Here is a 23,664-nt window from a genome sequence, read left to right on the forward strand (position 1 = left end):
AGGTCTGTAAACTACGATTCCCAGAATCCCTGGCCGACCCGGAATTCCTGCTGGGTTCGGCCAATAGGAGGCGCCGGGGCTCTTAACAGTTCGGGTGTTGTGGGTGGACCCATGTGGCTGCGTTTAGCATCTGAAGATACTTAGGGCGACCCTTCTCGGAATCATGCTTTTTTTTTTAATTTAAAAAAATACTTATTTATTTGGCTGCATGGGGTCTTCTTTGCGGCATGCGGGATGGAACCTGGGCCCCCTGCATTGGTAGCGTGGAGTCTTAACCACTGGACCACCAGGGAAGTCCCAGAATCATGCTTTTAAGAAAAGAAAATGTAAGACTTTCAGTTGTGTGTATTCTGTATTTTTTAAGTTGTGGTAAACACATAAAATTTGCCTTCTTAGCCCATTTTAACTGTACAGGTTAGTTAAGACATTCACACTATTGTGAAACAGCTCTTGAGAACTTCTTCATTTTGCAAACTTGAAACTCTATACCCAATAAATTCCCCTTCTCGCCCTGCCCCCAGACCCTCGTAAAACACCCTTCTACTTTCTCTTTCTGTTTGACTACGTTAGCTGTTTCATGTCAGTGGAATCATACAGTATTTGTCCTTTTGTGGCTGTCTTATTCACTTAGCATAATGCCCTCAAGGTTCATCCACCTTGTACCATGAGTCAGAATTTCCTGCCCTCTAAAAGGCAAAATCATATTCCATTGTATATATGTTCCCATTTTGTTTATGCATTCATCCATCCACAGACAATGAGAATCATGCCTTTAAGTGCATAAAATAAAATGCATAGAATTACAAAGGAATATACAAAAGGAAACTATCAATCGCAGTTGTCAACAATTTGAAAGCACAAATGTGTGATACAGTAACTGATAAAAGTACTTCTTTATTAATGCATTAAATAACATATCTCAAGCCTAGAAACTCGAGACTGTGGGGACTCCAGTGGGATTTCTGGTCCACCAGACCTGGAGTTTTCCAATTTTATAGCTCAAGTGATACGTTAGTATGTGGCCCATCTACTTCATTCCTAAGAACACCACGATCCATTAGCCTCCATCAGAAATTCCTGCAGGAAAAAAAAAAAAAAATCCTGCAGGCCAGAACTTTCTGGAAATAGCTCCATCTCTGTGTAATTTGCTCACCTTGTCTCTAGAGCTTAAGGGTCACCGCTCAGCCTCTGCCGTTCGGGGTGCCATCAGCCCCCTGAGATCAGGAGCCCATGGCAGTGCAGCACCACCCCCTCATGCCAGCCCACAGAGCATGGCCGCTGGTGCCTGGGGATGCTGGCGCTGCCTCGCCGCTACATTTCTCAGAGACATGCAGGTCACACGTGACAAATCACTCTCTTCTGATTCTTCCTTCAGTGATGCCTGGGAAGTTCTGGCGCATCTGCCTCACTGAATGTAGACCACTGATGGGGTGCAACTTCAGACAACAGACCAAGCAAATCCTTGGAGACCCTTTCAGTTGCACCAGCTGACACATTACATTCTGACTCTCTGGGATGCACATTCATGCCTGTAAATCCAGCCCAATCCAGTGTCACAGTGCCCCAGTGTCACCCCCACGGGCCTAATACCTGTAGAGTCCATCTCCATAGAGCCCCAGGTTTCTGTTGATGGAAATTAGCAACATTTGTCTCTCTTGGAGTATAAGCTATTTCCTCCGGGTCAACTTTGACCTCTGAGCCCCTGGGGCATGCTGAAATCTGACCCTAGTTCTGGGGCTGAAGGCCACAGGGATGGTGGAGCTAAAGCCTGTAAGAGGTTCCCTTCAGGTGAGGGTGTTAAAGCACCTTCCAGCCAGGGAAGGTTGGATTCCTCAGATACTGCAGGAGGGGCTGCCTTTGCCAGCCAGGGAGGCTGAGAAACCCAGATTCTCAGCTTCATCTGTATCCACCCAGGTGTGCAGACTCAGGGTGCCCAGTGCCATCGTGCACTCGTGTGCATGAGAGGTGGGCATGCCTGGTACCCTCTAGACCTCAGTTTCCTCATCTGGAAAAGGGGGAGAGAAATGTCCGCCCCAACAGTGTGGCTGGGAGGCTGCAGCTGGAGCGTTTGGTGGGTGGATGACGGCTGGGCCGTGGGGCAGCTAAGGACACTCCTCTTGCCTGATACTTTGCCATGGCCACTTCTTGTCCAGCAAGGCCTGGGGGAGGCAGGGCCTGCGGAGGTGAGGGAGGGTTGGGAAAGGGGTGCCATGAAGGGGGGTGCCTATGGAGGTCTGGGCCGTACAGGGAGAATCCAGCCAGTCCCTAATTCATCGTGTGGGGACATCACAGGTCCACCTGGCCAGGGAAGAAAATGTCCCCACTAGAGGGCACCCGAGAGCAGTGTCTTCCCGCTGGTCCTGCCCTCCAGCCTGCCCCAGCTGGCTGTCATTCACTTACTCCTCTCTGCTCCCCCAACCGCCCCCAACCCCCCCTTCCTTGGGCCCCCACCTCTCCTTCCTACTCCCAGGGCCTCCCCTTCACTTGGGCTGCTTCATGCCCGCTACCTACTCTGTTGTCCCCTGGCTACGCTTCTGTCAATTCTCTCTTGTTCATACCTGCCCTTCTCAGCTGGGTCACCTTGACCCAGTCACTTAACCTCACTGCATTTGGGGGTCTTCCTTCCCTGTCAGGGTCATGATAGCTTTCATCAGAGCACCCGGATGCAGTGCCCACCGGTGGGTGCCCCTAAGTCAGGGAAGGAAAGGCAGACTCCCCTTCTGCTTTCTCTTCCCTGTTCCTTCCCGAATGCCCTTTCTAAACCCCCACGCCCTCCCCGCTTCCTCCCTGCTGGCTAGGCTTGCCCACAGCCCTCTGGAGCCCTCTGCGCCATGCTCCCAGGGCAGGGCTCCAGGACTCACCGTCTGGCACCCACCATCCAGTGTGTCCTCACCACCACGGAGGCTGCCTGTGGCCCCGGCCACCTGGAATCTGAGGCCAGGGGACCTGAAGGCCCGTGTCCTGCTGAGTATGCTGGCCCTGAGCCTCACCTGGAGTGACCCTCGCCCCAGGGACAGGACAGTCAGGACAGGACAGCAGGGCATGGGGTTGGCTGGCCCCATTTGTCAGAAACACAAGCCTTTCCAGCCAGGCCAGGCCAGGCCAGGCCATTAGCCTAAGGGAGCTATGGCCTAAAGACCTTCCCACCCTAGGCCCACACCCCAGCAAGTCCTTCCTTCTCCCAGGGGTGCTGAGGAAAGGGGGAGCCCCACACCTGTCCCCTTTGTCGAGCACGTACTGTGTGCCTGGGGCTCACGTTCAACACTTTGCATGCCCCACATCGTATAGTTCTAATATACTTGCCCCAGAGGGATTACTGATTGGCCCACTGTACAGAAGAAGAAACTCAGGGTCAGAGAGGTTGACCACCATGTCCAACTACCGGCTCTGCGCTTTTCCCCCTCCTCCCCCCCTCCTTTCCCCCCTCCCTTTCCCCCCTCCCCTTTTTGAAAAGCGTGAAATATTTCAAATGTACAGAAAGGTATAGAGAGGAATATAATGCACCCCCAGATCCGGTAATTATTTCACTATATTTTCTTCAGTTCTGTTTTCTCAAAGAAATAGAGGATATCAGAAGCAGTGGATGCCCACCCTTCTGCCCCCTCCCACCTCCACCCTGGAGCTGTGGTGGCCCCTTCCCATCTGTTTCCATGGCCTTTGTTCCTACCTACATGTCCCTAAACGATAAATGGGAGTGTCCTGTGTGCACATTCCTTTTTACAGCCTGTATTGGGGTGTAATTTACCTACAGTAGAGGTCACCAGCCTCGGGTGTACAGCTGGGTCCTGAGTGTACTGCAGTGGGGTCACCGCAAATCAGCACACAGGACTTTTCCATCCCAGAATGGCTCCCCACGCACCGCCCCCCATAGCCTCCCCCCCACCATCCTGACTGCTGTCACCCTGTTAGCTTTGGCTATAAGGGGCCTGAACCAGACAGCCTGCGGCTGCTCCATCTGGGTGCTTCTGGCTAGTTACTCCTGACTTTGCACGTATTTCATCCCATACCCTTCTTATCTATCCCTGCTCCTGAGGGCCGGAATTTTGGTGGTTTCACAAAGTGTTTTTACATTTTACAAACTCGACCTGACTGCCTTGCACTTTTCTCCCCGGGGCTTCGCTTAGATTGATCTGGGCAGTGACCTCGGCCTCCCTCGCAGGCATCTTCTGGAGGTCACCCTGCGGGGCCCAGGCGCCCGCCCGCCTGCCCCGGCGCCAGATTGTCCAGCAGCTCCGGGGTTAAAGCGCCGCAGACCGACTTGGCTGGGGGCGGGGCGGTGGCGTCCGCGGCGGGTCCCCAGCCCGGGACCCCCCAAGCCAAGCCTCCCAGCCTCCCCGAGGGCGCCCCCAGCCCGGGACCCCCCCCCAGGCCAAGCCTGCCAGCCTCCCCAAGGGCGTCCCACCCCAGGGCCCAGCCGCTGCCGGCCCTTTTGAGAAGCGCGTACGTTTCGAAAGGCGCAGCCGCACCTCGGACCCCTCCCGGGCCCCTCGGCACACGGGAAGTTCAGGGAGGAAGCTGAGCGCGGCGCGCGCCGGGCGGCCCGCGGGCCGGATGACTAAGTTTGGCCGCGCGCCCCGCCGCCGGTTGCCTTTTATGGCGGACTCGCCGGCAGCGGACGTGGCCTCCCGGGCCCCCCCCACCCACCCCCGGCCGAGGGGCTGAGGGCACGACTGCGAGGGGCCGGGCGGCGGCGGGGGGTTGCGGGCGCTTCCCCGAGGACCGCCCATCCTCTCCCCCCACCTCCCCCACCCCACCCCTACCCCCAGCTGGCCAGGCCCAGCCTCCCAGATTTACCGAGAGGGAAACTGAGGTCCGGGGAGGGGCGGAGCCCTGCCAAGGTCACATCGCACCACGGCGGGGTGGCACCCGATGACACCCAAAGGCCCTGCTTCCCAGCCCAGGGCCGGGACAAAGATGACACACTCCCAAGAGCGCGCAGCTGCATTTATTGAGCACCCACTGTTTGTCTCCCGGCCTCCAGATTTCTCGGCTTCACAGCAGTCCTTTGAGAGCGGGTTTGGGTCCGCGAACCACAGCCCGACGCGGGCTCTCCCCGGAGGGGAGAAGCAGCTCCCCCTTGGTCCTCCCCCTCACCTGCCCCTGGCTGGCTGTTGTACTTTACGTTTGCGGGGAGATGAAAATCATCTCCCCATTTAACAGATGGTAGACTGAAGCTGTGAGCCCCAGGGCAGGGAGCTAAGTGGCAATGCGAGGGGCCTAACATAAGTATGTCTGGGAGCAGGTACCCCAATCCTAGGGGCGTCAGAACTCACATACGCCCCACACGGAATAGAATTCCTGTGCGTCTGTGCGGAGCTGAGTCGCACCGCGACCCTCGGGGCACGTGTATGGTTTCCTGCTGGTCTTCAGTCCCCGCCCCCGGCCCTGCCACGCTGTGGGCCTCCGTTTGTTCAAACGCAAAATGCGGGGAGTACAGGGGGTCCGGTTTGGAGTGGGGAGCGCGCTCGGGGTGATGGTCTGGGAGGAGAGAGGCAGGGATTTAGAACACCCGGGCGCTGGGCTATGCCCCCCTCCCAACCCGGGGCGCTCAGGCCCGCGACAGCTCCCTGGGGGGAGGGGCATGGGGGGGCGGCCCAGGCAAACCTCGGCGGCGGCCGGGCCTGTGAGGCCAGCGCCCCCTCCCCGGGCGCTCCCAAACCTCGCCTTTTATGGAGAGGAAGTTGGGCCAAGTGGGCCGGGCCGGCCCGAGGGGCGGGGTGGGGACCTGGAGCTCCGGGCCCGGCCCGCGCTGGACACGCACTGGGAGCACCAGGCTTATCTCCGAGCGGCCCTGGGACGCGGGAGGCCCCGAGCCACGGCCACGTGAGCCGCGCGGGCCTGGGAACGCCAGATAATAAACACCCCACCCCGGCCCCCAGCGGCCGAGCCCAGGGGAGGCGGAGCCTCCACCTCTGCCGGCCAAGCCTGGCCCTGGCCTTGGGCTCCTACGACCTGCCCGGGGATGGGTCTGAGCACGCTCACCTTGGGACCCCAGACAGTTACTTACCTGAGGTGTCCAGATGGGCTCCCACCCTCTGATATGACTTAGACACACCCCCTCCCCGCTCCCCTGACCTGGGAGAGTCAGGGCCTCTGTCCTGCAGCTCAGTGTCTCCCGGTCCAGACTCCCAACAAAGTTCTCCTCCACCTTCAACAGCTGCCAGCTCCAGCCCTGGCCACTGTACGGGAGGAGGGCCGGGATGGGCTGTGGGTTTCTGGGAACCCAGTATTCCACCACATCCGTGTGGTCCAGAGTCCAGCTGGGACCCTGCAAGGCTGGTTTGAGGCCACTGGGCTCCATTTTGCAGGTGGGCACACTGAGGCCCAGAGACAGCAGGGTGTGATTCAGGGTGCTGCGAAGGTTCTGCTCTTCCGTCGTGGGGCCTCATGAACCCCAACCAGAGCGTCTGGACACGGGGAATGCTGTCCCAGCTATGCCTGAAGAGATTCTCCTGAGTCCCCCCCAGAAATCGCCAGGCCTTGGAGGGAGTTCACAGGCCGGAGGAGCTGAGCGGCAGAAGACGGGGCTGCCGCAGGGCCTGAAGACCCTGGTCCAGCCCTGCTGCAAATGCTCCGCGACAGCCGCACAATCCCCTCCCTCCTCCGGGGTCAGCAAGACCTGGCCAGGAGTCCTGGCGCTGCCCTTCCTAAGGGTGGGGGCCCCTAAGGTCTCTAGGCCCATAGTGGATACTTCCCCTGCCCCCAGGCCTGGGGTGACATTTCAGTGGAGGATAGGGACAGGTGGGCGGAGGTGTGCACGTATATTTTCAGATTCCTGAGCTGGAAGCCTGGCGTCACACCCCGTACACCCTCCGGGAAAGGTGACTGTCATGACTAAGCCTACATATGCCTACAAGTGCCCCTGGATGACAGGGCGAGGCCAGATTCCAGCCCCTGCACTTTGTCCTTTGCTCTCTGCTCATAAGGACCCTGGGAGTGGGCTAGGGCAGAACCAGGAAGCTTAGCTTATCTGCTGATACATGAACACCTTTCTCCTCCTCCCTACACCCCCCCACCCCCTCCCCCAAAACCAACCATGAGCAGGTACCACAGAGAGGCCACTGGCCCCCGGTTCTTCCCTGGAAACAAGAGCAGTTGTAACCACAGCCCAGCAACTCCGTGTCTTTTTTGGTTTTTTTTGGCTGCGCTTACATGGCATGCAGGATCTTCCCGGACCAGTGATCGAACCCGTGCCCCCTGCCTCGGGAAAGCGGAGTCTTAACCACTAGACCACCAAGGAAGTCCAGCTCCGTGGTTGTTTTCGTTTTTTGTTTATTTAAATTAATTAATTAATTAATTTTTGGCTGCGTTGGGTCTTCGTTGCTGCGCGTGGGCTTTCTCTAGCTGTGGCGAGCAGGGGCTGCTCTTCGTTGCGGTGTATGGACTTCTCACTGTGGTGGCTTCTCTTGCTGCGGAGCACGGGCTCTAGGCGCACAGGCTTCAGTAGCTGTGGCACGTGGGCTCAGTAGTTGTGGCTCGTGGGCTCCAGAGCACAGGCTCAGTAGTTGTGGCGCACGGGCCTAGTTGCTCCACAGCATGTGGGATCTTCCCGGACCGGGGCTGGAACCCATGTCGCCTGCATCGGCAGGCAGATACTTTTTTTTTTTTTAATAATTTTTAAAAAAAAATTATTTTCTTTATTTATTTTTGGCCGTGTTGGGTCTTCGTTGCTGCGCGGGCTTTCTCTAGTTGCAGCGAGCGGGGGCTACTCTTCGTTGCAGTGCGCGGGCTTCTCATTGCAGTGGCTTCTCTTGTTGCGGAGCACAGGCTCTAGGTGCGCGGGCTTCAGTAGTTGTGGCACGCGGGCTCAGTAGTTGTGACTCGTGGGCTCTAGAGTGCGGGCTCAGTAGTTGTGGCGCACGAGCTTAGTTGCTCTGCAGCATGTGGGATCTTCCCAGACCAGGGCTCAAACCCGTGTCCCCTGCATTGGCAGGCGGATTCTAAACCACTGAGCCACCAGGGCAGCCCCAGCTGCATGTTTTTTGACGCCTCGACTTACACTCTGGTTTCGTCCTTCCAGCAGCCCCACACAGTTTTTACCCCCTTTTAAAAAAAGTTAATTAATTTATTTTTTGGCTGTGTTGGGTCTTCGTTGCTGCGTACGGGCTTTGTCTAGTTGCAGCGAGCAGGGGCTATTCTTTGTTGCGGTGCGCGGGCTTCTCACTCGGTGGCTTCTCTTGTTGCAGAGCACAGACTTTAGGAGCGTGGGCTTCAGTAGTTGTGGCATAAGGGCTCAGTAGATGTGGCTCGCCGGCTCTAGAGCACAGGCTCTGGAGTTGTGGTGCATTGGCTTAGCTGCTCCACAGCATGTGGGATCTTCCCAGACCAGGGCTCCAACCCGTGTCCCCTGCATTGGCAGGCGGATTCTTAACCACTGTGACACCAGGGAAGTCCTCACCCCCATTTTACAAGTGAGAAAACTGAGGGCCTTTGCCAGTAAAGTGACTTGCCCAGAGTCACAGAGATGGCAGATATTCTCCCTCTTGCCATCTTTCCCTGGCTGTGTGTGACCTTGGGCATGTCCCCTCACTCCTCTGGGCTTCACCTGGATTTGGGGAAACATCAAGGCCCCTGCCTCATGGGGCAGTTAATGGGGAGTGAGCAGGACAGGGCCTGCCTCCTAGAGGCTCATGAAGGGCATCTGGGCATGTAGCGACAGTCGGTCCCAGCTGGGGGCTCACCACCTCACCTCATGCAGGTAAGCGTGGCCCTGCATGAACGTGAGTGAGCTGCACGCTCCCCATACCCTAGGCAGGTCCCCAACCTCGACTGTCAGCTTTGCTACCCACGACTTAAAACATCATGATGAAAGCTGCCCTTCCTGCCTCTTGGGGTTGCCATGGGATAAAATCAAATTATAGAACATCAGAAAAATGAAAGAGTATCACAGACACATAGGTTATTATTCTCATTACTATTATTATAATTATTTGTATAGCGCTAGTATTTCTAATACAAACGTCTACTTGGCCAGAGACAGACAGAAATCTGAAATCTGAGGCTACAGAGTTAGTTTTGGAGCCTCCTGGGCCCTTTCATAATGGAGAGCCATCTGCTGAAACATCAGACATGGCCCTCCCCTCTCCCGCTCCCCCACCCTCTATAGCTCCCCATTACCATTGCGGACAAAGTCCCAGCTCCTGAGTTCACGCCAGTCCTCTGAGAACACACCCACCCCAGGCATCCTGGGCGCCAGCAAATCTCCAGACCTGGGAAGCACTTTCCCACCTCCTGGCTGAGTTCCAAGGCTACATTCTTGCTGTGTGGCCCTGCATCTTGCTTTCCTTCTCTGGGCCAAGGTTGAGGCTGACTAGGAGAGGAAGGGGCACCTGACAGCTTTGGGGGAGGGCAGCACAGAGGCCCTGCAGCTGTCACCTGTTGCAGAGTTCTAGTTCCTTTTTTCCAGCCAGTTCTTTGGTGAGTGTCATGGTACCCCCAGCGCTGGACCCCAGAGGCTGGCCCCGTAAACTTGCGTCTGCAGGGTGTCCAACTTCCAGGAGGGCCTGTTTCTTGCCCTTATGGGCTCCAGAACCCAAGCTTAACCCAGCTATTCGAGCCTAGCTCTGACCCTGCCTACCTCAGTCTCCCCACCTGTACAATGGGACCTGAATTCAAGGCCCAGTACATTCCTTCCAAGGGGTAAGGACTCACAGCCCCCACTGAGCTGTGCTAAGAGGGTTCCACCAACCCCATGCCCACCCCAATCCTGCTCACCCAGTTGGGATCTTTCTCAGATGGGGCCTCCATGTACTCTACTGAGTGTTGGCCAGAACAAAAATGGTGTTGAGCCCAGATCTCCCCATTAAGGTTTCTATGGACTCAATTTCCAAAGTTCCCAGCCACATCAGATATTTGCAGTTCTCCCAACATACCTTCTGTCAAGCCCCCTCTAAATTGTCTCCTTTGTGAACTCCTATTCATACTTCAAAGCCCAGCCAAAAAGACCCCTCCTGTGGAAAGCCTTGCTTGATCCTTGGGCTGGGTTGCTCTTCCTCCAGTTCAGCTCCTCACACGTTCAGGATATCAAACAGTTGTTTTCCCTGGAGACTTCCGGAGAACAAGGCTCAAGTCTGACCTGTGAGTGATATCAGACACTGGGTGAGTCAGCTGCAGCCCAGAGACCTGAGGACTTCTTGTGACACCCAGCCTCCCATACACCCCTCCCGTCAACATCCGCTGGAAGGTGTGAGCCCTGAGCTGGCCAAACCCCTTCCTCCCCAGGCCTGTTCCTCATCAGCTTTGGCAGTCCTGGGACATCATTCCTGCTAGGGCTGTGCCCACACCCTCCCGGCACAGGGTGTTCACACCCTTGAGAGCCAGTACATCCATTCCTGCGACCTCTGTCCCTTCCGTAGAGAACTGGATCCATCCATCTTCCCTTCCTCCCTTCCTTTCTTCCATCTGAAGATAGACGCCCAAAGCTGGGGTTTCCCTGGTAGAGCAGGGGTTAAGAATCCAGCTGCCAATGCAGGGGACATGGGCTTGAGCCCTGGTCCAGGAAGATCCCACATGCCGCAGAGCAACTATGCCCTTGCGCCACAACTACTGAGCCTGCGCTCTAGAGCCCAGGAGCCACAACTACTGAGCCTGTGTGCCGCAACTACTGAAGCCCACGCACCTAGAGCCCATGCGCCACAACAAGAGAAGCCCCCGCAGTGAGAAGTCCGTGCACCGCAACGAAGAGTAGCCCCCGCTCACCGCAACTAGAGAATGCCCGCACGCAGCAATGGAGACCCAAAAAAAGAAAAAAAAAAGAAGCCCAAAACGGTACTGACTATACACCCTGAGATGGGGATCCCACAGTGATCAAAACAAATGTGGTCCCTGCCTTTGCAGCATGGAGAGAGAGAATAAACCTATGATCACATAGATACACCCAAGAATCGGCTGGGACGAGCATGACAAAGAAGTGCAGGGGCCACAAGAACCCTGCCCTTGTCTAGGGATCCCCCTGGACCAGGTGATGTTTACACCGAGCCCTGAAGGATAAGCAGAACTTCAAGAAGCAGAAAGGATGTGTGTGGGAAGAAGGGTCCATTACAGACAGACAGAACAGCAAGTGCAAAGGCCCTGAGGCAGGCGGGAGTTTGGTGCTCTAAGGGCTAGAGGCCAGCATGTCCAGAGTGTAGAGTGAGGCTGGCGGGAGCGGGGGGGGGGGGGTGGGGGTGGGGGTGGGGGGACGGGCAGCCACACTCCCAGACAAGCTGCCATCTGGGCAAGGACGCACATTATCATTGTGCAGCTACGTGAATTGCCACAAACTGAACACTCACACGTACCCAGCACCCAGATCAAGAGACATGTGCAGGTCCCTCCATCACATCCTTTCCAGTCGGTCCTCCCCAAAGGGCACCGTTGGCCTGACTTCTGCACACAGATGAACACAGGATCATAGAGAACCTGTTCTTGCGTGTGAAGTGGGATCTCACTGTGGTTTGCATTTGCATCTCCCGGATGACCCGTGATGTCAACACTCTTTTTATCTTTGCTGGCGATGTGGAGATTTGGGTGGCCTCTTGTTTAAAATACCCCTTCATGGGAATTCCCTGGTGGTCTAGCGGTTAAAGGCCCCGCACTTTCACTGCTGTGGCCTGGGTTCAATCCCTAGTCGGGGAACTGAGATCCCACAAGCCTTGTGGCATGGCTAAAAAAAATAAAATAAAATGCCCCTTCACTTCTTTTTCTCATTCCCCTCCCTGCCTTTCCCCTCTCTTTCTTGCCCAAAGGCTATACCGGTATTCACTGGTGGAAGAACAATCCAGAAGGAGATGAAGGCTCCCTCCTCCCCACAACCCACCCCTCTTGGGCCCTGCTCTGTGTGTGACAGGCCCGGAGACCAGGGAGAGGCACAGCGCTGCACATGCGCACACATGTCCCCTGTTGGAGCCCCCGCCCTTCCTGCAGCCCCCCCGTAAGCCTGGGACGGACCATATGCGGTATATGGCCTTCGTGTCACAGAGGCACGGCCCAAGTCGCCAGCAATGGCCACCCTGTACTGGCTCCGAGCAGGCCCAGCTCCAATGTGTCTGTTGGCTCACCTGTCCCCTCCCTACAGCTCTGCGATGTAGATGAGTGAGTTTGCCGAGGCCGCCAACACACAACCTGCTCAGCTGTGTCCCCAGAGCGGAGATTTCAGAGCTGGACACCCACTTCTGCAGTCCCCTGCCTACGTGTCTGGGAACCAGGATGGCCCAGTCCGGGCCCTGCCCTCCAGGGTCCCCCCACCCACAGAGAGGGAGCAACTAGGGGTAGACAGGAGGCCCCTGAGCCAGGGCCTTTGAGGGACCTGGAGGCCTTCTGACTCAGGGAGGGATGAGGGACCAGGCCCTCATCCTCGTCAGATGCACGTCAGCAGGGCTGCGTCTGGCCAGACCTGGACCACCAGGACGGTGTGTGCTTCCTGCCAGAAGGGGTAGGTCTTGCACGGCTTCTGGGCTGTCTCAGCAGGTCGGCTTTAGAGCCATCTTGGCCGAGGGGAGCGGGGTCCTGCACCCATCCTGGACAGACCAGCCTGGTACTCCCGGCAGAAAATTTAGCATCCTCCTCGCCATCCTGGCAGCACACAAAATGCGAAGCCCCAGCCCTCCAGGCCTGGGCTCTGGCTTGCCCCATGTGCTGTGTGATGCTGGGTGAGACTCTGTCCATCTCTGGGCCTTGGTTTCCCCTTTGGTAAGTAGGCCGGTGATGGTCACCTTCCAGGCTGTCTGTGACAAGCCCCTGAAAGGTCAGGAAGGCCCACTCAGAGGGCACGATCCACACTCGGTCCTGCTGCCCCTGGTGGGCTCAGGGGTGCCGAGTCCCTTTCCGAGGACATCCACGGGTGAGGGATAGAACTGAGTCCTACTTAACACAGAGCCTGAAAGTGGATCAGAAAAGGAAGGACCAGGGTCCCCAAAAGCCGGGACGCCGAGCTGACCGTTCTGTGGGGCCTCGCGGCGGGAAGAGGGTGCTATGTTCTTTCCTGGGGTCCCCAGCTGCTCTGGGGCTCCCTTCGCTCTGGCTTAGCTAAGAGGGCACAGCATGCAGCCCCCTGGCCCTGTGCACAGTGGGTTTATCGCTGAGTCCTACCTGGGTCTGGACCAACCCCCCAGCCTGGCCACTACGTGTTCTGGGTCATAGGTGTGGGCACACGTGTCCTCAGGTGCACCTGTGTGCCCCCAGTGCTAGGGGTCTCAGCAGCCCGGATGACTCAGACAGCCCAAATTACTCACTGGGGACCTGGGAAGTGGAGGGAACAGGGCCCCCCTGGGGAGGGGGAACCCTGGTTACGGCCCCCGGCCCCCAACAGGGGCTGCTGTGCTAGGGGAAACCCCTTCCCCGCCTGACGCATCACAGCCAAGCCTGAGATGGGGCTTCTCTGGGCTCGCACAGAACCAGTCTCATGGGTTCGGGACTGTGTCCCAGGGGACAGTGCAGGCCAAGGGGAGGGGTTGGTCCCCTGTCTCCCCGGCAGCTAGCACAGGGCTGGGCGTAGGGGAGACATCAGGAAGCTCAGGTTCCTGGCCAGCCCAGCCAGCGGCTGAGATTTCTGGCCGAGGAGGGCCTGGTTACACGGCTGCGCGGCCCAGCCGATTGGGTTTCCACTTGGACGGGCCCCAGGCCCCAGGCTGGAGGAGCCAGCGCTAGCTGAGGAGGGCCCCACGGGGGGCCCCAGGCGCGCCCCACGGCCAAGCAGGGAGCCCGCTCTGCACTGCCCACTGCCCACCCTGAGCCTCGGTTTGCCCACCTGAGAACAGCAGCCCCCTAGAGGCTCAGGGACTCAGGGCGCCCCCTCGAGACTGGCTGTGGGCCTTTGCGCTGCTCCAGCCCAGACTCCTGGGTTCCGGTAATCAGTAATTGATTCTCGCTCTCACTGATCCCAGCTGGCTCCTCTGAGAAATGGGGAGATTCCTGCTTGGCTGGCAGGGGCGCGGTGAGCGTTCTGTGTGTGCAGGTGGGTCTGGCTCTGCTTCCGCGGGCCCTTGGGGACTCTGCCTTCCCTGTCCTGTCGCTGATGCGCTGCGGATGCGGGCTTCGCCCTGAGGTAGGTGAGCCTGAGGCTCCTGAGTCACCTCGGCCCCACCCACCCGCCTGCACTTTCCCAACGCCTCCCTTCCCCCTTCCTGTTCCCCTTTCACTTCCTCCGGCCCCTCCAGCTGGGGAGCTGTACCTCCGCTCCCCCAGCTCCCCCAGCTCCTAGGGCATTTCGGAGCCCCCGGCCCAGCCAGGAGGGGAGCCGGAACAAGGCCACCTAGCCAGGAAGGGGCTGAGCCCCCACCAGTGGCCCCAGGCGCCTGGGACGGGAGAGCCCACGTCATTGACTGCTTCTGGTCCCCCTGGGGCCAGACGCCCCCCTGCCCGTTTTCACAGCCCAGGGACAGAGGCCTGAGGCGCAGGGTCCCCTGGCCTCCTGTCTGTGCCATTCCCGTGGGCATGTTTGCCAGCACTCTGGGGCGTCAGGCCCAGGAGCTCCAGAACCCTGCTTGGCCTGAACTTGAAATTGCTGCTGACCCCACCCCACGTGGTCCAACCTGTCCCCCAGCTTCTCAGGCCTCTGTCTGGGGAACCAGAGGAACCTGGCATCTGAGGGATGTCTTGGTTGCCAGATGACTCGGAGCAGGTCACCACCCACTCCCGGTGGGCTGAGGTGGGCCCAGGTGAGAAGTGGACCTCAAAGGCCTCCTGGGACCACAACTGGGGCGGGGGGCATGAGGCCAGATGCCCCCAGTCTGTCTGGACGGCTGTCACCCCAAGGGGCCTCTGCCTCTCGGCACTCAGGGTCTGCCTGGGTCACCTCGGTTCTCATCTGGAGAACGGAGACAGCTAGCCCTCCCAGCAGAAGGCTCCAGGGACCAGCGGAAGGGGCTCAGCTGGGTGTGTGTAGTGGGGGAAGCCCAGGGAAACTTACGTCTATTTCTGAAAAATTCAATCAAATAAGCAAGGCTGGGAACTCCCCAGGAGGGTGGCGTTTCTCTGGGTGCCCTGGGGGACAGGAAGAGAGAGGGTAGTTTTTAAGGATTTTTAAAAACACTCCCAAGAAGTGTTGGAAGTTCCCAGTTTCTCCGGGGCAGGGATCCCCCTCGGGCGGATAGCTCTGTCAGGGAGGACAGGAGGCCCAGGGCAGGCTGAGGGGCTGGAGGCTGCCCAGTGACAGCCCTGGGAGAGACTCTGGCTAGAGGCCAGGCCAGGATGGGGACCAAGGCCCTGGCTGACGCCCAGGAGAGCACACAGGGCCCAGCCCAACCTTCCCGCCTCCGGGGCCCCCTTCAGCTGGCTGGGCACCTCCTCAGAGGGCCTTCCCTGACGCCCTCCTTCCCGAGAAAATCCGCTGCTTTCCTTCTTGGACATCAGCACTTGATCTCTTTGGCTCTCTTGTTTGAGGTCTGTCTCAGGGATCACACCTGCTTTATGCAGTGTGTTGTCTGGTGCTCTTCTTCTCTGGAAGCACGTCTGGCTGGTCGGTGCTGGTGTGTGGAATGCAGGAGCAGTGTGATCCAGGATGTTGAGCTCCTGCCTGTGCTCTTGCTGTGTAATCCTGACTGGGTCAGTTCCCCTCTCTGGACAGGAAAGCTTACTGCTGTTATGGTAGAGGAGGGAGGAAGTCATAGCTGACTTCCTGGAGGTGGCAGCCCAGAGCTGGCCCTGGAGGCAGAGGCACCCCAAGCCCAGTCCCTCCCAGGACCTTAGGAATCCAGAAGTCCAGAATTGCCTCTTGAGACCATCCTGGGAGCAGGGGACGAGGGCAGGGGAAAGAGGTGGTGACAGCGTGCAGGCCTGGGGCTCAGGACCCCCTGTTGTGTAACCAAGGGCCAGTGGCTGTCTTCTCTGGGCCTCAGGAGATAAGCACTGAGGACAGAGGTGGGACCCAAGAATTTAGACTTTGGAACAGCCTTTGGTCCCAGTCCCTGAGGACACTGCAGGGGACACTGCAGAGGCAGTGAGAGGCCTCCAGGCCCTACACCTGGAATCCCTCACACTGGACTCCAAGCCCTTTTCCAGTCTGGCCTCAGTTTCCTCATCTGTAGCAAGAGGCGTATTTGCTAGAATGCTGCCCATCAGTTGCTCCTCACTGAGGACCCACAGTGCGCAGGGGCTCTGCCCTCCTGGAGCCAACAGTCTAAGGTCTTCCTGAGGTCTCCCCTTCTCTGTCCTGCCTCAGTTTCTTCCTCTGAAAAATGGAGCTTGGTTTCCCCGCGGGTCAGGGCAGCAGTGGGGCCCGAACACCCAGAGCAAGGCGGCCGGGTGGCCAGTTCTGGAGGAAGGCGGGGAGTGGTCCTTTGCTATGGGCTGTAAAGGTCGCCTGGCCTGGAGGCCTCTCAGGGAGGGGAACCGCAAGAGGAAAAAAAAAAAAGCACCAGAAAGGCAAGTGAAGTCCCCATTGGCTGAGCCGGCTAAGGGCCCCGGGGGCTGTGTGCCTGCCCCGGTGACAGCTCTGAAAACTCCCTGCAAGGGCAAAGAACCTGTTCACTTCCTCTCCGGAGGTCTCCTCCCTCTTCCTCTGGGCCCTCCACTTCCTCTTTTCCTCCTCTGGCTGCTGTCTCTCTTCATCTCCTTCTCTCCCGCTAGGCCTACGGCCCCCACCCCCCACCCCTCCATCTTCCCAGGGTCCTTTCTCAGGGCCTAGGACACCCAAGCGGTCACTTATTCATTCAACAGATCAGAGCCCTGGGGAGGGTATGGTGGGTGGAGGTGGACGGACCAGAGACCCGAAAGGGCTCACAGTCTGGTCGGGGAGGCCCAGTTATAAATGCCGGCCCTGTGCAGTGGTCTTTGGGGGGAGGGGGGATATGCTGCAGATGCCAAAGGACTCCCTCAAGTAGGGGCCTTCTGGGATGGGCCTTGAAGGATGCATAGGAGACTCCCAGCTGCCGCAGACAGAGGGCCGGGAGTAGTGCAGCCTGAGCTCGGTGCTTCTGCCCCTTGGCCGGCCCTGGTTGAGAAGCGGCGAGGTGGCAGCACAGGTCCTGCTTGGGGACCAGCCTTGCTCTCCACCCCATGTAGCTGCCTGGAGCCACCAGAGTCTCCCACGCCTTGGCCTGCAGCCCTGGTCCCAGTCTGTCTGGCACCCACCAGGCTCAGTGAACAGCCCGGAGCAGTCCTCATCGGCCGGCAGCAAAGAGGGTCACCCACCCCCCCCAACCCCCCACCACAGCTCCTGAATCACAGGGTTGGCAGGTCCCAGGGTGGCTGGCCGGACGCCCGTGAATGAGACACACAAGGCCAGAGACAGGGCAGTCCGGCCCCTGGGAAGCAGGGAGTGGACGGGCTGGGAACATTTGCCCAGGCCCGGGGCGGGGCTGGGGGAGCCACCGAGAGCAGATCCCTGGGAATTCCGCTGGCAGGTGGCTCTGAGCCCGTGGGCTCTGCTGTGCGCTGGGAGACGGTCACCCTTTCTACCTGTTTGTGGCCTCTGCAACCTTCAAAGAGCCCTGCCAGCACTAGCCTCCTGCAGTGGGCTGGCCCAAGCTGCCTCTGCCCTGGCCAGATTCCACCTCCATATATGGACGAAGTTTTTGCTGGTTTCAACACACGCTCAGTGAGCACCTACTGTGTGTAGCAAAGCCCTGGGCAGACCTGGGGTGCCTGGACACAGACCACGGGCAACAGGCCAGGGCCTCTACCTGGACCACCCTTCCCGTTCTCCCTTGTGTGAAAATTCAGCTTGTCACCACCTCTGAGAGGATGCGTGCTCCTCCAGGTTGGGCCAGATTCCCCTCTGGGGGTTCCATGGCCTCTGGGTTTCCTTTCACCACACAGTGACTACTGTCGGCCACCCTCTGGGTGGCAGGCTCTCCCTGCCGGCCTGACACTTCTCAGAGTAGGGAACCACCCAGAACACTGTGGGGCACCCAGGTCTGCCCCAGGGTTTGGTGGAGAGACCCAGGGCAGGAGCAGGTGCAGTGGGAGGGTCTCCTCTGAGGGCAGCTGGCCTTCAGCTACTGTCACTGCCGCTCCACCCCTCACCCTCACTCCTCTCTGGTACATTGTGTGTCCTTCCCCAGTCCTTGGTGGCCTCCAGATGGTCCAGGAGGGCAGTTCAGCTGTGGCTGCACATGACAGACAGACGATGGACGGTGGGCCCCGGGCCCCAGAGCTGTGACAAATGGCCCTGCCTGCCTGCGCCCAGCAGTGGTTGGCAGCTGCCCGGGTCGCCGGCTAACAGCCCAGGCTTGGCCTTGGCTGGGTGTGACCAGGCAGCTCCGAGGCAGCCCAGCTCCATGGGAACAGTTTCTCTGCTCTACAGAGCCCACCACTCCCCAGGTCTGCAGCAGCAGAGGTTTGGAGCCCTTCTCACAGGGAACTTCTAGCCGCTGGCCCCTGGTGGTGTGTGTGTGTGTGTGTGGGGGGGGGGGGGGGGGCCTGCCCTGTCCCTGGGGACTGTGGTCTTGAAGCCCCTGTTAAATGGCCACCAGCCCCCCTTACTCCCCCATGAAACACCATAGTCCTCAGCCCCAGGTCTCTTGAGTAGTAATGTGCCCCCATGGCACACGGAGACCCCCACTCAGCACGCTCAGCACCCCCAGAGGCCCCCCTGTAACCCAGGCTTTCTGGGCAGTGGAGCTAATGTGGACAAGGGGGGTGACTCGCTGCCCACCCCTCCCCCCCAACCGTTCCTTAAGTATGCGCCCACAGCAACCAGGCACCCTCGCATCTGTGCTGACCCTTGCCCACCGGGTCGCTCACTGCTCTGGGGCATCCACACCCGGAGGGTCCCGGGGTGGGGGGACCCGGAGTGCCAGGCAGGCCGGGTGCAGGCCTGGCCACGCGGGGCCGGACCGGGCACTGCTCAGCTGGGCGGCGGCCCGGGGCTCGCACCCCACGACCCGCGGGCCCAGCACCCAAAGCCAAAACTCTCTCCCTCCTCCTCTTCCTCAATCTCGCTCTCGCTCTCTACCAGTCCATCTCTCTCTCTCTCTCTCTTTTTTTTTTTTTTGCAAAAGGAGGGGAGAGGGGGTAAAAAAATGCTGCACTGTGCGGCGAGGCCGGTGAGTGAGCGGCGCGGGGCCAATCAGCGCTGGCCGTTTCGAAAGTTGCCTTTTATGGCTCGAGCGGCCGCGGCGGCGCCCTATAAAACCCGGCGGCGCGACGCGCAGCCACAGTCGAGACCGCGTCCACTCCGTCAGCACAGGCCCCTCGCCCTCGCCGCTCCGCCTTCGCCGCCGGTCTACACCGCTACCAGGTAGGGCCCCGCGCCGGCCGGGCCGCTAATGCGCTGGGCCCGCGCCTCCTCCGGGCAGGCAGCGCGCGATCCCGGCCCCGTGGACAGCCTCCTGGCTGCGGGGAGTGGACTCATGCGCTCCTCGCTCGGGGCCGGAGCTGCGCTCGGGGCGCGCTCCCAGAATGTTTCCGTTGGGACCGCGGGTCTTTGTCCGAGCGGGTGGCTCGCTCCGCCGGCGGGACGGCGGGACGGCGGGGCGGCGGGGCAGCGGGGCAGCGGGGCGGCGAGGCGGGAGGGTGGGTGGGCGCGGCGGGGCAGCAGGGCCGGGTGGGGGCTGGGGACACCAGTGCGCGTGCGTGTGCGCGTTAGGCTCGGGAAGCGAGGGCGGGGCGGCCGGCCGGAAGGGGTGGGGTCGCCGCGGCGCGAGAGCGCCTGCGCGCACTTCCTTCTCGCGCCGCCGGCTCCCGCGGGTGTGGCTGCTGAGCGTTCGCCGGGTGGTGCTTTTCGGGCGGGGCGGGGCCGGCGCCCGGTGTAGGGGGGCGGAGGCCTGGCTTCCTGCCGCGAGCCGCGGGGCCGCCTCCAACCCGCGTTTGCCTTTTATGGTAATAACGCGGCCGGCCGGCTTTCTTTGTCCCCAATCTGGGCGCGCGCCGGCGCCCCCTGGCGGCTCGAAGGCGCGGTGCGCCGGAAGTGGGTAGGGCGGGGGCGGCCGCACGGCTCATGGTCCTATTCTCCCCGCAGTTTGCCATGGATGACGATATTGCTGCGCTCGTGGTCGACAACGGCTCCGGCATGTGCAAGGCCGGCTTCGCGGGTGACGATGCTCCCCGGGCCGTCTTTCCCTCCATCGTGGGGCGCCCCCGGCACCAGGTAAGGCGCCCGCCTCGGGTCTGACTTGGTGGGTGGGGCTTCCCTCTCGGGAGCAGGCGGAGGGAGGGAGGGGGAGGCCTTCGGTTTTCTGGGTGAGGGTCGGTGGGGCAGTGCCTGAGCTGAAGGCGCCTTGCTCCTCCCTCCGCAGGGCGTGATGGTGGGCATGGGGCAGAAGGACTCCTATGTGGGCGACGAGGCGCAGAGCAAGAGAGGCATCCTGACCCTCAAGTACCCCATCGAGCACGGCATCGTCACCAACTGGGACGACATGGAGAAGATCTGGCACCACACCTTCTACAACGAGCTGCGTGTGGCCCCCGAGGAGCACCCCGTTCTGCTGACCGAGGCCCCCCTGAACCCCAAGGCCAACCGTGAGAAGATGACCCAGGTCAGTGGCCCGCCGGCCTCGCCTGGGCGCCACCCCCGCACCCCGTTTCTTGCCCTTCCTTGTCACGCCCTTCTCACTTGTTCTTTCTTCTGCCATTTTCCTAGGACTTTCTTCTCTGACCTGAGTCTCCTTTGGAACTCTGCAGGTTCTATTTGCTATTTCCCAGATGGAATCTTTTTCTCGTGTTTGCTTTTCTGACTAGGTGTTGGAAGCATAAAGTGCTGTGGGTGTAGGTACTAACACTGGCTCGTGTGACAAAGCTGACGAGGCCGTTGTAAAGTGGCCTTGGAGTGTGTATTCAGTAGGTGCACAATAGGTCTGAAGTGAATCCCCGTCCTGGGAGCCCCAGCACACTTAGTCATGTTCCTTGCACTCTTTGCATGTTCCCAGTCTGGCCTCACTGCTCCCGGTGGCTTCCCAAGTGTGACATGGTCCATCTCTCCGTGCAGATCATGTTCGAGACCTTCAACACCCCAGCCATGTACGTGGCCATCCAGGCTGTGCTGTCCTTGTACGCCTCTGGCCGCACCACTGGCATCGTGATGGACTCCGGTGATGGGGTCACCCACACGGTGCCCATCTACGAGGGGTACGCCCTCCCCCACGCCATCCTGCGTCTGGACCTGGCTGGCCGGGACCTGACGGACTACCTCATGAAGATCCTCACGGAGCGTGGCTACAGCTTCACCACCACGGCCGAGCGGGAAATCGTGCGCGACATCAAGGAGAAGCTCTGCTACGTCGCCCTGGACTTCGAGCAGGAGATGGCCACCGCCGCCTCCAGCTCCTCCCTGGAGAAGAGCTACGAGCTGCCCGATGGTCAGGTCATCACCATTGGCAACGAGCGGTTCCGCTGCCCTGAGGCTCTCTTCCAGCCCTCCTTCCTGGGTGAGTCAGGAGGTCTCGTGCCCGCCCCACACGAGGGTCACTCTGGCCACACTGGAAGTTCAGTCTGGCTTCTCTTTCTCCTCAGGCATGGAATCTTGCGGCATCCACGAAACTACCTTCAATTCCATCATGAAGTGTGACGTCGACATCCGCAAGGACCTCTATGCCAACACGGTGCTGTCTGGCGGGACCACCATGTACCCAGGCATCGCCGACAGGATGCAGAAGGAGATCACCGCCCTGGCTCCCAGCACGATGAAGATCAAGGTGAGTGCCTGGCCTGAGCTGGCCTGGGCACTTGGGGGGTGAGACGTGGCTTTGGTGCAGGTGAGCGTGGTGGTCGTCAAGGCAGCTGCCTTGCTGTAGGCCCCTGGTGTACCAGGGCTGGGACCGCCAGAGCCCTCACTGTGCCTTTCTCTCCCCAGATCATCGCTCCCCCTGAACGCAAGTACTCCGTGTGGATCGGCGGCTCCATCCTGGCCTCGCTGTCCACCTTCCAGCAGATGTGGATCAGCAAGCAGGAGTACGACGAGTCTGGCCCCTCCATCGTCCACCGCAAGTGCTTCTAGGCGGACTCTTAGTTGCGTCACACCCTTTTCTCGACAAAACCTAACTTGTGCAGAAAACGAGATGAGATTGGCATGGCTTTATTTGGTTTTTTGTTTTTTTTTTTGGTCTTTTTTTATTTTTTTTTTGTTTTGTTTTTTTTGCGCTTGACTCAGGATTTAAAAACTGGAACGGTGAAGGTGACAGCAGTCGGTTGGATGGAGCATCCCCAGAGTTCTACAATGTGGCCGAGGACTTTGATTGTACATTGTTTTTTTTTTTTTTTTAAATAGTCATTCCAAATATTGTGAGATGCATTGTTACAGGAGGTCCCTTGCCTTCCCAAAAGCCGCCCCACTTCTTCCTTAGGAGAAGGGCCAGTCCTCGCCCGAGTCCACATAGGGGAGGGTGATAGCATTGCTTTCGTGTAAATTATGTACTCCAAATTTTTTTTTTAATCTTTGCCTTAATACTTGTTCTTTTTGTTTGTTTTATTTTGAATGGTCAGCCATCGTGGCCCCCCTTTTTGTCCCCCATCTTGAGATGTATGAAGGCTTTTGGTCCCCGTGGGAGTGGGTTGAGGTGCGGAGGTAGCCAGGGCTTACCTGTACACTGACTTGAGACCAGTTCAATAAAGTGCACACCTTATACACGTGGCTTGTGGCTGGCGTTGTTGGATGTTGGGGAGAAGGCTGGGGTGCTGGGGGTGCTTTGAGGTGCCTCTCACCCTGAAGGGTCTGGGATTGGGTTATGTGGGAGGAGTTAGGAATTTTGGCCTCTAATCCTGTTTAAGTGAATTCCCCGCCTGGCCCTTGTTCCCCTCGGTTTCTCGCTGGGTTCTGAGGTCCAGATGGTAGGAGGGTGGGGAGCTAGGGAGGTGTGGTCCCTGTACCCACCTCGTAGAACTGGGTGGGGACCTTCGTCTCTGTGGGTGCTGCTTCCTCACTGTTCTCTTGGGATAGTGGGGTCTCCCAGGCCACAGGCTTTGTCCTCGCCTTCTCTTCAGTACCTGCGGAGAACCAGGGGCTCTGAGGTTATGGGCGGGGCCTCAAGTTTAACACCTGCCCACTCACCTGGAGTGACCCCCGTGGAAGGGACAGCGCCACCCATCTGGGGCCTGTGGGCAAGGGGATGCGGGGTCGGCAGATATGACCTTAGTTGGAGGGTAGACGTCATCCTTTATTCTTGGTGCCCAGTTTCAAGTGCAGATCTGGCCCGGGGGGGAAGCAGCCTGGGGGTTGCGCTCAGTTTGGGACTCTTCTCCAAGCCTGGCTGGCCTCCACTCTTGCTAGAAGCTGTGGTTGACATGGAGGGAAAGTGGGTGAGGCCTCTCCCACACTGCCAGAGGGAGTGAGATACGGAAACTGGCCCCCAAGTCGATCCAGATTTGAGGCCTTGGGGGACCCTCTCCCCTCCATGAAACTGGGGCTTCCCCAGGGCTCCGCTGGGGACGGTGGGAGCTGTGGCCCGTGAGGATGGGGCGACCCACTGCCTCCCATCTTAGGGACAGTGCAGACCCTCAGGCACCTTTTGCGCAGCACCTTGGGGGTGTGTGGGGGGAAGAGGGCTGTTCGACCTCCTGGTGGCTTCAAAAACCAAAGGGGAGCCCACGGTCCCCGGGCTAACCTGGGCAGATTTTCCTAGGTCAGCACATGCAACAGCATGGCAGGTGCAGAATGTGATATCTGGAAGGTGTTCTGTTCCCCAGGGCGTTGCCCTCTATCACCTGGCGCAGAGGAAGAGCACCGAGGATCCTTCGCCCTGACCCTGTGCAGTCTTAGAGGCCTGCGAACCTGGAAGGGAAGTCCCTCCTGGGTCAGTTCCAGCTCTTTTG

General features: G+C 59.3%; 1 protein-coding gene across 2 annotated transcripts; it reads left to right on the forward strand.

The window, feature by feature from the left end:
* The first annotated feature begins 19,006 nt into the window (after positions 1–19,006).
* On the forward strand, positions 19,007–22,486 carry ACTB (actin beta). 2 transcript variants are annotated; one of them, XM_060123756.1, is made up of 6 exons: positions 19,007–19,159; positions 19,880–20,008; positions 20,157–20,396; positions 20,846–21,284; positions 21,370–21,551; positions 21,710–22,486. In XM_060123756.1, exons 2-6 carry the CDS (start codon positions 19,886–19,888, stop codon positions 21,851–21,853), a joined length of 1,128 nt encoding a protein of 375 aa, XP_059979739.1. In that variant the 5' UTR covers positions 19,007–19,159; positions 19,880–19,885; the 3' UTR covers positions 21,854–22,486. The 2 variants fall into 2 exon arrangements, with proteins under 2 accessions (XP_059979739.1, XP_059979740.1); XM_060123757.1 differs by lacking the exons at positions 19,007–19,159; positions 19,880–20,008; positions 20,157–20,396 and adding an exon at positions 20,501–20,541.
* The last annotated feature ends 1,178 nt before the right edge of the window (positions 22,487–23,664 follow it).

Source organism: Lagenorhynchus albirostris, chromosome 15 (genome assembly GCF_949774975.1).
Source record: "Lagenorhynchus albirostris chromosome 15, mLagAlb1.1, whole genome shotgun sequence".
Lineage (NCBI taxonomy): Eukaryota > Metazoa > Chordata > Mammalia > Artiodactyla > Delphinidae > Lagenorhynchus > Lagenorhynchus albirostris.